Genomic DNA, 17,157 nt, shown 5'->3' with positions numbered 1-17,157 from the left:
AAAAAAATCACAATATAATGTCAAACTTAAAAGAAGCTTACTAAATATACACATAAAACTTAACATGTAAAAGGAAAATATATCAAACTGGTAAATTTTAATCTATAGGCGTTCTTGCACAAACCTCATTTTTTTTTAAATTTAATACTTTATTTGTTTGAGCGCCTGTGACATGGAGTATGTGTATGGAGTACTGGTGGTAGTCATAGGACAGCTGTTGGAAATCGTTTCTCCCCTTTCTGATTACTTCTGTATCAAAAGAAAAATAGGCCAGAGAGATGGTCAGTGAATAAAGGACCTGTTGTGCAAGCAGGGGGAGCGGAGTTCAGATCCACGGTGCCCAATTAAAAACTGGGTTTGCTAACGCACGTCTGTGACTCTAGCACTGGGCTTGGGGAGGAAGCAGATACCTAGAGCAGGACAGCCAGCCTAGCCTACCCAAAAAAGGAAAGTTCTTCAATTCCCTGAGAGATTATCTCAAAAGATAAGGGAAAGGTGGGAAGCAGGAGACTGCTCAGAAGTAAATGAGTGCTTGGTATGCAAGCATTCTGTGGAGGCTTGAAAATGCTTGGCCCAAAGGGAGTGGCACTATTAGGAGGTGTGGCCTTGCTGGAGGAAGTGTGTCCCTGTGGGGGTGGGCTCTCAGGTCCTCTAGTGCTCAAGCTCTGCTCAGGGGTGGAGGGAGTCTCCTCCTGGCTGCCTTTGGACCAAGATGTAGAACTTTTGGTTCCTCTAGCACCATGTCTGCCTGCACACTGCCCTGCTTCCCGCCATGATGATAATGGACTGAACCTCTAAAACTGTAAGCCAGCCTTAATTAGATGTTTGCCTTTATACAAGTTGCCTTTGTCATGGTGTCCCTTTACCGCAATAAAACCCAAAGACACAGGAGGACTTGAGTTTGGATCTCGAGCAGGTACACAGCAAACAACATGGCCACATACACATCAGTGTTGGGTCAGAAGGAACAGGCAGATCCTGGGGACCTGCCGGCCTGCCAGCCTAGCCAAAACCTTGGGAGCTCCAGGTTCAGTGAAAGACTGTCTTTGGGAAACAGGTAGGGCAGTATAGAGCAGGAGATCTGACATCCTCTCTGGTTTCAGTTCATGGATGTGCAGGCGTGCTCGCTCTCTCTCTCTCTCTCTCTCCCTCCCTCCCTCTCACACACACACACACACACACACACACACACACACACACACACACACACACATTTCTACATCTTGCACTTGCAGACAAGAGACAAAACAAGCATCATTCCTAAAAGCAGGATTGAGAAAAGCACCAAGTTCCTCAAAGATCACAAACGGGAAACAAAGGGGAGGAAGGAACACGTGGAGCAGCTGCAGGAGGAGTGAGTTTCCCCGAGTGACACCTGTCTTCCAAGGAGTCATATTTGAAGAAGAATGAGAAGCAGCTAAGAAGGCAACAGATACCTGCCTTCTGCAGCCCAAACTCAAGAAACAACAGCAAGCTGTAAGCTTCTGAGTGACTGACACCCAGACCATATTCTAGCAAAAACAAAAAAAAAAGTATTGCATGTTTTTATTTTCAGACTTGGCCGTAGGCTCTTCTCTGGCTGAGCCCTCTCCGGGCCCAGATTCAGGATGTTAGCTATCAGCAGAGCTTCCTCATCCTACCTCATTTCACTCTGCCCACCTCCAAAGTCACTCACAAACTTATCTGTTACAAAGTTACTTGAGTGGGATTCTATCACTGAGTTATTTACTTCCTTTCCTTCCTTTTTTCTTTTGTTTTTTGTTTTGTTTTGTTTTGTTTTGAGACTGAGTGTCTTTGTGTAGGTAGCCCTGGCCTTCCCAGAACTCACCCTGTAGACAAGGCTGGCCTTGAACTCCGAGGTCTGCCTGCCTCAGCCTCCAGAGTGCTAAGATTAAAAGCATGCACTACCACCACCCAGCTGCTGGCTACTGTCTAACTCAGGAATTTGAAATTCTTTCTTTTACTACGAACCTATTGTTTGACACTACTTTACACAGTTCATTCCTCTTCAGATTTATTTGTTCCAGAACAAAGAGTCCTTTTAGTAAGGATTTCACATGAGGCAGGTAACCTTTTCCTTTCCAGAACTGATGAGAGTTATTGTATAAACAGGTATGGACAGAGGAAGGAAGCACCCAGCCAAAATACTCATAAAGAACAACAGAATCAATTGGATTCCCTGGCTTGCCACTGGGATCTGTCCCAAGCTGAGCTGGTCATTCCTCATTAACTGTTCTCTACTCCCTCCCCGACTTAGATTCCCTGCACAAGGAAGACACTGCTGATAGAACAGACCCACCCAAGGTGTTTCCAACAGGGATAGCCCGGGTGTGAGCCCAGCCTCAGATCGAAGTCACCGCCACGTTCTGCCAGGACGGCCTTCGGGCAAGACACAGCTTCTTTGAGGCTCAGATTCTTTGTCGTGTACAAGGGTGGAAAAAACCCACCTTGTGAATAAAGGTGAAGACACAATTCAGGGAACCCCTGCTCTGAATGGCACAGACAATAATTCACATACTCAAGAGCAATTATCTCCTTGTTCCGCCCTATGCTCCTGCTTCAACATCGGTCAGTCTGACTGGGTGTTGTAGAATGTCAAGACGGTTGTCAAGAACTTAAATCCTAAAAGCAACTTCTGTGCCTATTTTGGTGAATACAACCCCACTACATCTATTAAAATAGCGGGATCACCCTGGCTTTCCTTCTGCTCAGGGATCAAACACGGAAACTCAGCTACACTTTCAACCCCAATCTTAAAAGAGCTATTTTAACTGTACACACACATATGTACATGCACACAAGTGTAGTTTCCCTTGGAACTAGAGATCCAGGTAGTTTTGAGCTAGGGTCCTCTGGAAGAGAGGTATGCCGTCTCACCCTCAGGGTCATCTGTTCAGCTCCCAAACTGTGCCCTTTAAAGGGATAAATTTACTTTTTTTTTTTACTCATATCCTCAAGCATCATCTTCTGAATAATTCTGTTCTTCACCAGGAAGTTACAATCTTTTCTAATACTAAAAATATTCTGCAACTCCAAAAATAATATGAGTTAATCCGCACATCATACGGCAATTTCTCAAAGAAGTACTAGTTTGTTTACATGCCCATAGATAAGTTTGGTCTTAAATTAGATTATAATACATTAGTCATTGGTTCTATCTTTATCCTATTTTCGGGAACCCTATATAATTAGCCTGCGTGTTGATGACAGATCTGTAAACAAACTGATCTGCAGCATAAACTTTCATATCCAACCATTCCAGCAAACCCCTAACTAAATAATGGCTTTCAAACCCCAATGGTCTTGTTTCTTGATCTTAGAACACAAAACAACAGTGTCTGAAACTTGTTTCAAGCATTTGTTTCATATGAACATATGGGCTTATAGTGCTTGCCTATGATCCCTGCCCTTCTGGATGCAGAAGCAGGAGGATATCTGTGACTTCAAGTCCAACATGGTCTACATAGAGACCTTGTTGTCTCAGGGGAAGGGAGGGAGGGAAGAAGGGAGGGAGGGAAGAAGGGAGCGAGGGAGAGAGCGAAGTAGGGAAAGGAAGGAGGGGGAGGGACAGAAAGGGAGGAGAAGAGATAGGGAAAGAAGAGAGGGAGGAAGGGGGAAGGAAAAGAGGAAGGTGAAGAGTGGGAAAGCGGAAAAGAAGGGGGAATTAGATGAGTATTTCTGAAAACATCAAATCCTGACCAACTAGCAGCAAATCATATATTAAGATTTGAACGTGGACTATTTCTACCTTTGAGAGGTAGTCAGTGTTTTGCACTTTTAGAGATTCAGTGTTCTCACAGATCACATGTGTTGAGACGCCAGGCATATAGGTAAGCTAAAGGAACAAACAGATGGCCGAGGCTGACCCTCTGTCAGTCGGTGTCGTGGCTCTGAACAGTTGGCTAAAACAAACAGGAAGATCCCTCTTCTCCAAGTCTGTAAAGGATCAGCTGCTAGTCCAGGAGGCCAGCAGCCTAACAGGTTACAGTAGGAAGCAAAGAAAAACTAATCTAATCTAAGACATCTGCATATAAGCTTGGATAAGAAAGCCAGAAAACCGTGACAGAGTTTGAACTGTCAGCCACTGAAGGTATCCATACATGCATCGTGTGCTTTGCCCTTTTCCTATGTAAAACATGAGTGACAGCTAAGTTCCAGTTACACATAAACATTACATATATTTCTCTATGGTTTTGGCTGTTGACAAATGCAGGACAAGAAGCAAAGTAGAAGTATTTTGCATTAAATACTTGACATTATATAAGTACTTAAAGTGACCTAAATTTCCAAGGATATCAAGTTAAACCTTGAGTTTTAAGAGTTTCCTGGATTGCCCTCCTGTATCGAGTCCACAACACAACAAGCAGTTATCAATGTACTTCATATAAATAGCATTTGAACATTTTTATAACCTTTTTTGTAAAACAATGTCTCCCTGTAGAGGTCAGGCAGGTCCCAGACACCCATCTTCCTACCTAAGCCTCCCAACTGTGACTGTCTCCCCCATCCATTTGTTAGAACCACATAACAATTCTGCACGATAAGTAATATTACTTTCACTGGATAAACCAGTAAACTAAAGGCTATTCAAGCTAGGTCTTCTCAAACTTACAGTACACACACACACACACACACACACACACACACACACACGCACATACACGCAAATCCTTCAAGAACATGTCAAAACACAGTCTCAGGTGATCCCTTTACCCAGGTGGGTCTGGGAAGTCTGTTGAAAACAACGGGTAAGTGTCACCCAGGTGGCCGGTCCCCCTCCCAGGTCACAGCAGATACCGCTTTTAGCTAACACAGTTCAACTTTCAAGCACTGTAATGTCCGCTGCTTTCTCCCTAGGCATCAATGCTCTCAAGGTTTGCAGGCCTCTATGAATAACCCAAAACAAATGTAAAACTTTACATCCTGTCAAATACCCCCAGCACCTAATTCCAGTAGAAACCACTGGTGGGTGGCAGGTGCCTGCCCAAGTTTTTAAAAAAAAAAAAAATGTAAAAATGGAGGAAGTTCATCAGAAGTTCTTTTCTCTGAAAGGCGGGAAGGATTGCTATTAAATTACTTAAAATCACTACCTTGTCAGTTTGAATGCCATTGTACTTTACTGAGTGAAGACTAAAGCCTAGGCAACTACAGGTTCCAGAACATAAAGGAAACTCCAGACAAAAGTAGGAGCCTGTTTATAGAGCGCGGCCTGGGCGTACAATGAAGGGACAGAACTCCCCATTCATTTCTTGTCCCTGGGAGTCACATCGGCGAGGGCCTCATGCATGTTAACAAGCACTGTGGCGATGAACAATGGGTCCCCAGCCCTATAGTAGACACTGTTAAAAGGATGGATTTTACGGTATGTGGATCTCTCCGCTTTTAAAGGAGGGGGAAAAAAGGACCCCGAGAAAATTGCAAGCCCCGACATTTACCAACAATTTTAAACTTCTAAAACATTTGCTATCAGCATTTTCTCTTTTCTTTTTTTTTTTAGTTTATTTATTTTTATTTTCTGTGCATCGGTGTTTTGCCTGCATGCATATCTGTATAAGGGTGTTGAATCCTGCAGTTACAGACCGTTGTGAGCTGCCACGTAGGTGCTGTATTTTGAACCTGGATCCCCTGGAAGAGTGGTCAGTGCGCTTAATCACCGAGCCATCTCTCCAGCCCCCGTCAGTATTCATATTAAAGCCTCCAGGTAGATTAAGAAACGCCTCTTGGTATTCCCATCGTGGTCCAGACTGTCTACCTTTCTGTGAGATGAATCAGGAGAGACATTACCAATGACTCAGATGGAGAAAATCTGACATGTGAATGGGGGACAGCACAAACACTGAAGCCACTTAGGACACTGGGCTTGCTGTGTACTAAGGACATTTCCTAATCTACCGGGGTTTGCAAGGTTTACTAAGTAGAACATGCCTCGAGCAGGGTTCAGAGAATAGCTGCTGTCCCAACGGTACTCCTACGAAAGTGCTCTCTCTGCATTAAATGATCCTCCAGCCTCACCTCCGAAGGCCTGAGTTCGAATGCTGCAGTAGCAACACAGTCTTGTCAGGGAAAAATAATAATCACTTGAGCAGTGTGAAAGTATACATTTTTTCCTAATTGCTCACAAAAAAACAATTTCACATTTTTTTTCATTTTGACAGCACCATGGTGTTAAACACCTTCTGAAGCAAACTGGAGTGGACCAGAAAGTGATTTCTAAGCCTACAGATTTGGCTTAATCTCTATTCAACTCCAAACTTTTACAGGCTCCGTCTTTCAAAGGCCTAACTATCGATGACGACTTTAATAAACCATGAAGGGAGAAAAGATAAGGAAGTATGCTAAATAATGCAAGGCTTAATTCCTTAAAAATCCATGTTTCTTCCCCACACGGACACATTTAAACTACTGCCCTATCGCTTACTGTGTGCATTCCTTTTTAATCCGTATATCGTAACTGTTATGTTTATATCCATATAATCTTGAATCACTTAAAGTCTAAGCCTCTCCCTGCTACTCTGGCTATGGACAGGGAACAGCAGTGCTGCACTGCCCTTTAAGCACGTCAGCCTGGCGCTATGCAAGTAGAAGGTTTAACTAGACCTTGGCTTTTAACCTAAAACCTTCAGTGCTATCCGAACCCATAAGTCCAGTTTTCTGTGGTAACTGTCTTCAGGCAGTACCTCTGTCAACAGAGCAGACAGACAACTCTGTCTGAGATGCCCTCAATGCTGCTGCCTCTTCGGAAATAGGTATCCCACTTAGGGGTGAAGATACACTCATCTTTCTTCCCATGTTCCCTTATTATATTTGGGAGTGTCAGTGGACAAAGCCTGTGTTCTAGCCACTTCTATATGTCCAGACTGCAACCCAGTGATTCTCAACCCTGACTCACAATAGAACTACATGGGGAGTTTGCAAAAATATTAAGGCCTGGGCTCCATTCCCAAACCCATTAAATCACATGGGAGTGGGAGTGGAGGGCAGGAAGGGCCAAGCATCAGCAGGGGGAGCATTTATTTTTAAGTTCCCCACATGATAGCAACAGGCTGCCAAAGTTAAGAACCACAACTCTTTGACGCTTAAAATGCTGCATGTGTGTGCAAGCGTCCGTGAGAATGTGCAGATGGATATGCACCCAAGAGCCTCAAGTTGGTCAGTCGCAGCTCAATCGTCTCTTCCCTCTAGATGGACAGCATGCCAATAAACACCAACAGCGGGCTGTGTTTCCATGCCTTTCACACTGGTAAGTCAGTGCTAAGTCTTACCCTTCTTCCTAGATTCCAGCCTTGCTCTCCTTAGGAGACACAACGAACACAGGCACCTAATCATCTGACTTGACAAGCACAAACGCTAGTAACAGGTGACATGCCATGTCCCAATTATACAACTTACAGCCAGTTACTACCACACCGGAAGGGTAACAAATGGTAAAAAAGTCAGAGGAAATTTCAAAAACCCTCACTAATGAAAATTATAGTTTGCCTCATTAAAGGATATCTGGAAATGTGGACTTTGATTCTCCCCTCCCACAGTATCTATCTGCCCTGTGTTCCAGCCCTCATCGAGTGGTTTTGGCTTCTAACCTGTTTCCTCGATAAACTGTCTTCTACTTGATACGGGGATGTTTAGCTGCAGCCTCTGCAGCAACATAGCTAGGACAACAGAATACTAAAGTGAGCTAGTGAAGGCCAGAACGCACTCATCAGGCAGATGCTTAAAGAGCACACATTGGGGGATGGGGAGCAGGCTGGTTTCACTTGGTATTCCAGGCTGGTCCCCACCACAGAGAGATCTGCCTGTCTCTGCCTCGGTGGTGGGATTGAAGATAGGCGCCACCCATACGGACTTCTAGAAGGAACAATGTTTTTCAACCCCTGACAAAGGTCCTCTATGCACACTCCAGGGTAATATTTCCGGTATAAACGTGGTTGGGGATATTGTGTGAATGAACGTAAGCGTCACTCGACAGTACACAAAATATATCTTTGTTTCACTACTGACCGGTCAGGTTGGGCACCTAAAAAGTCTATTAAAATAGAGCTTAGTGGAACAGGAAGTGCTAAACTATGTAGCCCACAGAAACCCTTCATCAAGTGGACTTCACCGTTGGACTAGAAGAAATGGCATACGATTCTAAGCCAGCAATGACCTCTAAGTCAGCAACAACCTGAAAGACAGAAAACTGGTGCAGCTTCACAGTTCTGCAACCTATATTCTGCAACTGTTAAAGCAATCTGGGAGGTGTGGGGGGGGGGCCGTCTAAAATCCTAAAACTAAGGGAAGGAGACAGTGGAGAAGTATGCCTGCTAGTTAGATACTGCGGTAAAATATGACTTTGTTTTGTTGGGTCCTAGAGCTCGAAATGGAGCCATGGTTACCATTAAAAGAAAGCAATCCTCAATTCCCTATTCAATAAAAAAGGTTCAAATTCCACAGACAAAAAAAGAAAAAAAAAAAAAAAAAAGAATGGTACCCTGGGTTGTTTGTTTTTAAGGAAGATTAAATTTAGGAGTTGCCAACACCCGAAGGAAAAACATTCCAGAGTATTAGGCTCAATTACAGGGGGAGCCATCTACATTCCCAGCACTAGGCCCCTCACCCAGAGGAGGACCCGTTAACAGAAGATGTTTCTTCCTACACTCTCACAAGATACACCCTACTTATTTTTCCTGTTTTTTTTTTAAGTAATTAAAAGAATATAGAATTTTAGCAGAAGCAGCCAGACCCCCCCCCCCAAAAATGAAGTCTTTAACATCTGCCAACATATTTCCCAAAATAAGACCCCTGTCAGATGAACCCTGAAAGAAGAGCGAAAATGACAAGTTCTTTTATTTGGACCATAAGCTGCTTTTAAAAATAAAGCTGAGGAATGCAGCCTTTCCAAAGCTTTGTCTTCAATTCCCCTAATCTTCATATTTTTCATTTAAAAAAAAAAAAGGAAGAAGAAACCTGGAAATTTGATTACCATTCTTATGAATTCCTTTGAAAGCAATTTTAATGAGTAACAGATATCTTGAATAAATGGTAAGCCACCAGGATGGTTGTTCTGGCTGATAAAAATCTTGGAGACATTCACATAAAAGTACAAAAATATACCCTACAGAGACATACTGATTCTCTAGGTATGAAAATCATATTAATACTTTAAACTAAGATTCTAATACACTCATTACTACAAATTACCTAAACTATAAGTAGTAAATTGGTGGGGGTTGGGGTGGGTACTGACTCCCCAACACATAGCCCTGACTGGTCTCAAACTCCCTATCTTCCTGCCTCAGCCTCAAAGGGCTGGAACTACCGGTATGAGCCTTAATGCCGGGCTTCGAATGTGGTTTTATGTTTTGTTTTGTATTTTCTTTTGTTTAAGCAGTGCTAGGGACCAAACACGGGGCCTTAACGGGTGCTAAGCAAATGCTCTACCACTGAGCTACAGTCCCAGAGTTAGTAAATAGTTTAACAGTCCGTTAATGGATAACAAGGCCAAGAATAAAAAAAGTTGTGGGTGGAGAGTTAAAACTAAAAGGCCATCGAGTAAAAGATGTGGCTTCCTCTGGTGAAACACAGTGGTTAAACCACTTCCCCCAAACAGTTTTAGAATTGCTTCCTTTCAGGTAGATGGAGGTGCGATTACACACTTGCTTAAAAAAATCTTTCCAATGGTTCTCTAATAGAATGCTGCCCGAAGAAATGTTTGGTGACATAACATGAATACTACCCCCACCCCCCACCCCCGCCCCAAACAAAAGGGCACACACCTCCCACAAATGTTTTCCCGACCGCAACTATTAGTTCCTGAACCTCCAGAAACTTAGTTGCTACAGCGTCTCTACTGTCCAAAGTATCGCTGGGGCGGGGTGGGGGGTGATGTATGATGCTGCAGTACAGACTTTTATTTGGGTTTACTGCTGAGGTAACGCTGTCTTAGATATTGCCAAGGCTACGCTTTCTTTACCGGTGCTTTCCTTGTAAACACTGCTAGGGAAGTGGAGATAAAACAACCTGATAGCCGGAGATGGACAGGTGGGAAACCAGAAGACGTCACCTCCTCCACGAATCAATCGATTTCCCTACTGATCACACACACACACACACACACACACACACACACACACACACACACACACAGAGAGAGAGAGAGAGAGAGAGAGAGAGAGAGACAGAGAGACAGAGAGACAGAGAGACAGAGAGACAGAGACAGAGAGACAGAGACAGAGACAGAAGACTAGGCTGCCAAATCGTGGGGAACACCAACTGCCTATCATTCTAAAGCAATAACCCGGTTCCAGGGACCGAAAAAGAGCACATGTCTAACTAATCTGGGTAGGGGGGAACTTCCCAGGAATCATTTGCTCCAAGTAAAACTCCATCCCCGCTGCAAAGTATGGAAGGGAACTCCGGGCCCCGGACCAAGGGAGCTCCCTGGTGGAAGACACTGGAGGCGGCCCTGAGCCCCGCACCGGCCCGCCCCGCCCGGCTCACCTCCGCCGCGGGGATGTTGACCACGCCGGTGGAGCGGCGCTTCTCCCGCAGCTTCCTCTTCTCGATCTGCCCTTTGCCTTTCCTGGCGCTGGGCCCCGAGCTGCGGCCCTTCTCCGGGGCGCTATCCGGCTCCTCCTCGTCTCCCCGGGACGCGGGTGCTCCCGCGGCCCCAGCGGCAATAGGACACTCGTCCTCCGGCCGCCGGGAGCCGGGAGCCCCGCGGGGCAGCGCGGACGAGCCGTGAGCGCAGTTCAGGGCGCCCGGCCCGGGGGCGGCAGGTGCGGCCGCGCCGGCGGGGCCGTGGTTGAGTTCCGAGGTCCCCGCGGCCGTAGTCTGGGCGAGCGGTCCCGCAGGGGACTTGGCGGCTGGATCCCCGCCGCTCGAACCCGGGCCCACGGGGTTCTGCTTGGCGCGCATCTTCTCGCGCTTCGCTTTCCACTCCTCCAGGAAGTCCGTGGTGCTGCCGCTGCTCCGATAGCCGCCGGTCGCCATGTTCCCAGAGGGGCCGGCGGGGGCGCCCCTCACGCCGCGACTCCTGACTCCCGCCGCCGCCGCCTGCCTGGGAAGCGAGAATGAGATGGGGACGGCGCCGGGAGAGCGCGCTGTCGGACAGACGCTCTGCAAGGAAGCACAAGGGGCGGAGGGGGGGCGCGGCGTCAGGTCCCCGGACGACTGCGGAGCAGCGATCGGCGTGCCCGCGCGTCCCAGGCGCCAAGTTCGCAGGGCTCACCTCCGCAGTGCACCCCGAGAACTCCGACCCCGCGGGAGGGAGAGAGAGGCAGGTCCCACCCTCGACGCCCTCCCCGTCCCACCCGGGTCCGCGACCCTGCACCGGGACACCCGCGCCGCTGCCACCTGTGTGCACAGCTCCCCGCGACTCCCATTCGGCTCGCGCGGGCCTGAGCTCCGCGCGGCGGACGCCTCCATTCCGAGACGGGACATGGAGCCCCCAGCCGGCTGAAACCGGAGGGGACGGGTCCAGCGAAGAGCGGACCGGTGCGCGCGTCCCGAGCTGGCGGCCGGGTGAGCCCCTTACCTCCGAGAACTTTTCGGTGGGACAAGGCGCGGGGCGGGGAGGAGGGTTGTCCAGGTGAGCCGGAGAGCCCGCGACGCGGACGACCAGCAGCCGCAAGCTCGCCGGCCGGAGCTCCGGGGCAGTCCCTGGCTGGAGGGAGGGAGCGAGCGAGGGGCGGAGGGGGGCGGGAGCCGAGCGGGGCCGAAGCGGGGCGGAAAGGGCCGAGTCCCTGAGGCCAGAAGGGGTGGGGGAGGGAGGGAGTGCCGCCGAAGTCCCGCCCTCCGCGCTCAGGTGCGCGGCGCCCCGCCCCTCCCGCCGCCCTGCCTCCTCCCTCCCGGGGCGCGGCTGGGGCGCTTGCGGCCGGGACACCTCCTTCCTAGGCTCTCAACTTCGCAGCGGGCGGTCTTCCAGCTTGTCTGATTTTGGGGCGGGAACGGCCGATCCACGCCCCTCTCCTCACTCCTCTTCCCCGCCTCTCTGGTCTCCCACCACTCTTCCTTTTAAGTACAAGACCGTCTTATTGTAGGGAAAGTTGTGACTTGCCGAAGGAAAAGTCCTACCAGCTAGGGATGATTCAGGACCTGGCTCGCCAGGGTGGGGAAATACCCACACAGTCCCTTTCCCTTGCCGCCCTCCACCTTTTCGGATGCAAGGAGGGTGGGCAGGTAGGAGACTGAGAAACCCAGCAAGCCCCTTCAAAAGCAGAGAGTGTCGTAGTAAAAAAGGGAGTTAGCGAAAAGGGGAGGCTAAAGTGATCGATGAATTACCAAGAGTTTGTTACTCTTTCAAGCTCATGCCGTCTTCACACCGTCTGTACACCGCTTATAGACGGATTTAGCCGCAAATCATAAAGCTGGATAGTCTCTATTTTTCCATCTTTACTGTGCTCAGGGATGAGTCCATTCTCACCTGCGATCAGGGCTAAAGGGACTTTATCTCTCACATCCAGGCAGTAGAGTGTGCATTATTTTCGGGGGCTATGAAACCATGCCTTCATTTCCCAAACAATAAAAGTCTGGCGGCATACAAGCTGACCTAACAAATCATCATCGTTTTGCTCAAGTGGCATAACGTAGGTAAGGAGGCAGCAGGTGACATGCGACAGCAACGGGCACACAGATTATAATGACTCACAGGCTTGTGTTTCTCAGAAGCAGTTCTGGTCTTTGGTCTGCGTATTGGGCTGGACATACGGTTAACTTGGAGAAGGTTTTGAAAGTTGCTTGGTAAAAGGCATCCCCCAGAGAAGAATTTTAAAAATAAACAAATAGATAAATAAATAAATAATAAAAAAACAGGCTGACTGCGAGCCTAGCTAGTACCAACTTAGGTAAGCTGTGTAGATTTCTCGGCCTTGTTTTGTTTTCTGAGCCTGACTATAAATGTTCACACTCATGTGTTACTTACCTGAGGATGCTTGCTTTGAAGGATTGTAAACCTCTCTGGAAAGAGGACAGGCTCAGCCTGGATACACATACGTAAGTTACCACACAGATCATGTATGTTTAAGTTCTCTGAATTCAGTAGCTTTCTTTCCTATGAAAAACAGTACCACATGTTTGAAAGCTGTTTCAAGAGCCGACTCTGATTGTGGTGTACTTGATTCAAGGACTACTCCTGATAATAAGAGTTCAAACAATCATAGGTTTCTGTCTGGGAAGTAAAAGAAAGGAGAAAAAGACAAGGTGAGGAATATATATTAACTTGAAAACAATATACCTCGAACGAACAAGGGTTATACTTATAAATACAAATTTATCGCTTAATTAATCGTCTCTGAGTCAGGAGTTGCTGGCTTGCTTGGCTTTGGGCGAGTTGCTTAACTTCTGCCTCTGTTTACCTGCATATAAAATGGGATAATGATACTTCCTCCGTCGTAAGAGCATTGTGAAAGCGCCTCGGGTCCTTAGATAAAAGGTAATATGTGGGAACCAGAGCAGTCACTAGTCTATAAAGTGCCCAGGGAATCGTGGATGAAAGAGATGATTAAGGTACAAAGCACTCCATTTTGTTATTGTTAACGCTTATGATACCCTTTGTCTTTCGCATCCGCAGTGTTCCCAAAGATACATTGCACAACCAGACTTCTTCCAACAGTATAGCAAAGTGTTTAGCTGAGTCAAGCCTTGACTGCAAGATGTTTGCATATCATCTTTATGTATAGACTCCTGGTGGAATAATCCTCAAAGGCTGGGAGCTCGGTTTCTCAGCCTCCACACTATTGACATTTGGGGCTGGGCGGATCCTTGTTCCGCAGTTTGCTTCATTCATTGTAGCAGGCTTAGCATCAGCTTGGACTTTGGCCTTCAGGATACCAGAAGCACCCACCACCCGCTCTGTGGCATCGCCAAGTGCTCCCAGTCAACAGTACAACCGTCGGAGTTGGTCCTAACACGACTCATTTGAATGAACCACTTGTACTGGTAAGAGAGAAGGACATGATAGTGCTAACAAAAGAAGCGAGATCTTATTTGAAAGTGTCAAAGTGAAAAAAATATTACAAATGCTAACCCTCGCTTATATTTTCCAGACAGCAGGCCAGCTGTATCTCGAACTAGCCCATTTGTGTATCATATACAATTGTATGTTGGGAAATATCCATTTCTTTTTTACTTCTGTGCAGATATCTCTAGAGCATAGAGTCCATTCCCAAATCAAAATAATAGACAAGGAGAGTGTGAAAGCTGAATACTTCAGTTCTACAGGATTGTAACAAGTGACAACAATCCCCCTTAACCCCCCCCCACACACACACACTAAATGAAGACAGTAAAGTCTTCATTGTTTCTGGCAATGTAAGCTTTTGTGCTCATTGCTTAAGTAGGCTAACCTTGTCTCCTACTTTTTAGTTTGCCTTTTTTTTTTTTTTTTTTTTTTTTTTTTTTAGGGAAATAAGTTCTCTCAGGCTACCCATGCATACGTTTTTCTTACTCTTAAACCCGCAACTGTACTTAGATTATGATTCTTACTGACTACCCATCCCATGTTTGTAGAGTTAGGACCCCACGCTGCCACCCTGGTCTGTGTTTTGTGCTGGGATGCCATTTCGTCCATTTTTACAACTTCACTTCCTTATTATAAAACGATTCCTTTGCAATGAAAGGTCGCTTTCATTTTCTTTCCTAATTACTGGTGTATCTTTCTGTGTGCTACTTACAAGTCGACACCCAATTATTTCCCTTCTCGATGCAGTTTAGAATGTTGGCTAATTTATTGACTTTGCTTTTTCCTTTTTCCTGGGAGATATGACTCCTGGGTCTCAATGTGGAGTTGGAGCACTCCTGATCCAACTTCTGTGGACTAGGAATTTCCAGCAGTCTCCTCAGAGAGTCTGGAAAAACAGCCTCCCTGATGGGAGCCTTACTTACAGAAGTTGATTTTACTTTCATTCATTCTTTCTTTCTTTTTCTTTTTTGTTTGTTGTTGTTGTTTGTTTTTGTCTTTGTTTTGGAGACAGGGTTTCTCTGTGTGGCCTTGGTTATTCTGGAACTCATTTGGGAGATGTAGCTGGCCTTGAAGTCAGAATCCCAGACTTCTGAGTGTTGGGATTAAAGGCATGCACCACCATTTGATTCTCAGCTAACCCGGGTTCCTCACAGAGGTGTATACTGTCTCTAATTTTAATCTCTGTGTGCATGATATATGTGTGCATGCTCTCACATGCAGTCATGTGTGTGAATGCGGGCCCTCGTGAAGACCCTCAGGTATCAGCGCATACCACACACTTTGTTTCACACAGGACCTCTTCATGGTTTACCACTTGATATAAAAGTATTTCTTGGGGACGGGGTGGGTCTACAACCGCCTTGTTCCATCAAATAACCGCCGGACATTTCTACACCTGCTGTAGCCCATTTTAGCTCCAGAATAAAGACACAGACCACGTATTTTATCAACAGAATGGAAACCTAAGTCGGGCAGGTTCTGAGCTAGTCTAACCCTCTAAGGCTGCCTATTTCCCAGCCACATGGTCCTTTACCTCCAGTCTGAGCCTTCCCTGACTCCATGGTCCGCGTGTGTCCTCATGGAGACCTCCTTGGCAACCTGCTTGCGACAACTCCTCATGGTCTCCCCACACTTTCCTCTCCTTGTGGTCCTTTTCTACTCTCTGATCGCCTCACCACCGGGATCAGAAGTCTCACCCTATTCTTTTCTGCCCAGGTGGTTGGCTGATCACCTCATCTATTAACCAATCAGAGTCGATGGAAAACTATTTTTCCCTAACAAAGAGACCGGAGATGGTCAAACAGCCATCGGCCCAATTTCGACCCAGTGTCTGGGCTTAGAAATCAGAATCCCAGTACACAGTGCACAAAACGATCCTCCAATAGCTTGGACTCTCTCACTGGCCCTTGATCTTTCAGGGAGTCTCATGTCTCTGCCTCCCACCTCGCTGCAGGAGTACTGATTTTACAGCCGCCACATCTGGTTCTGTATGTGTTCATGGGGTTTGCCAACCTAGGCCCTCATGTCTCTTCAGTGCTTTACCCACTGAGCCATCTTTCCAGCCCATGTTTCCAATTTCTGAACCTCCCCTCAGGGAACCGCAAGTCAAAGATCACCAATTCCTGCTGCCTTTGTCTCCTGCCCAGCATTAGAATTCACCGTTTTGTGTTGAAGTCTATCAGGTTGCATCTCTCATTGGCCAAGCCTTTGTTCTTAAGATATTTGCCTTGACTTTTCTGGCATTTTACTTTGGTTTCATAGACGTGACTTGAGGAAGTAAAGGTGAATGTGTGTGTTCACTCTGTTGTTTAAAGGAAGTCTGGTTCATCCACCTCACAGATTTCCAGATACTTGGAAATCTCCATATTGAGTCTAGATCAGTCCTTTTCCTTACTCATCGAACTACATCGAAAGCCCAAACTGACGAGTGATAATTGATACTATAACAAAGAACGGGGCTGGGGATTTAGCTCAGTGGTAGAGCGCTTACCTAGGAAGCACAAGGCCCTGGGTTCGGTCCCCAGCTCCGAAAAAAAGAACCAAAAAAAAAAAAAAAAAAAAAACAAAAACAAAAAAAAAAAAACAAAGAACTTCACAAAACATTTTAGCTTCTTACACACACACACACACACACACACACCCCTACTCACCACAGAATGTTATCACACAGACCAAAGTAATGATTTCACCCAAAGACCAACTTGAGTAACCAGTGAGGTTTTTGGGGAGACTGCTAGCCGGAGTGTGGACCAGGATGGTTACAGAAACAAAAGCAACTCGGAAAAGCAGTTCCATCACCAAAAAGCCCATCCAAACCTGAGTGGAGACTCTCAAAAGCTGTATCCCTGGAGCTTCCAGCACAGCATTGTGGGTAGCTCAACGACCCCAATCTCTCCGATCCACAGTTCTCTCCGTCTTAGCGTCAGTTGACTATCAATGTTAGTTTCCTCCTCCCATGCTACTTCACACAACCACAAGCTCCATGAATAGAGGCAGAAAATCTTTGAGAGCTATACCCTACCATCCCCCCAGACTCCAAGATCCAATCTTATCGGTGTTGTATTTCTGAGTCCCCATGTTCCCTATCAACAGTCCTGAAAGGATTGTCCCCTGCCACTGCCGTCACTCTCGTTACAGCCACTCTTGCCATTCTTCCTATAATTTCCCAACAGTCCTTGCTTCCTCCTACTGCGCTTAGGGACTCACTACTTGTCAAA

The 17,157-nt window shown here is 46.7% G+C and overlaps 2 protein-coding genes across 3 annotated transcripts in view; one reads left to right on the top strand and one right to left on the bottom strand.

Annotated features, from left to right (window-relative positions):
- Pawr (pro-apoptotic WT1 regulator) overlaps nucleotides 1-11,628 on the bottom strand; it is an 82,017-nt gene extending 70,389 nt beyond the window's left edge. The window contains 2 exon segments of one of the 2 annotated variants that reach the window (NM_001437881.1): nucleotides 10,480-11,097; nucleotides 11,516-11,628. In NM_001437881.1, the coding sequence (NP_001424810.1) occupies nucleotides 10,480-10,971 (492 nt within the window). In that variant the 5' untranslated portion in view covers nucleotides 10,972-11,097; nucleotides 11,516-11,628. 2 annotated transcript variants of the gene reach the window in all.
- LOC148004664 (uncharacterized) lies at nucleotides 10,934-16,238 on the top strand. Its single transcript, XM_087559738.1, has 2 exons — nucleotides 10,934-11,502; nucleotides 13,550-16,238. The coding sequence occupies exons 1-2, from the start codon at nucleotides 11,052-11,054 to the stop codon at nucleotides 13,594-13,596; spliced, it is 498 nt and encodes a 165-aa protein (XP_087415864.1). The 5' UTR covers nucleotides 10,934-11,051; the 3' UTR covers nucleotides 13,597-16,238.
- The last annotated feature ends 919 nt before the right edge of the window (nucleotides 16,239-17,157 follow it).

This window comes from Rattus norvegicus, chromosome 7, assembly GCF_021556685.1.
Source record: "Rattus norvegicus strain SHRSP/BbbUtx chromosome 7, alternate assembly SHRSP_T2T, whole genome shotgun sequence".
Lineage (NCBI taxonomy): Eukaryota > Metazoa > Chordata > Mammalia > Rodentia > Muridae > Rattus > Rattus norvegicus.
This window is presented reverse-complemented; position numbering and strand designations above follow the sequence as displayed.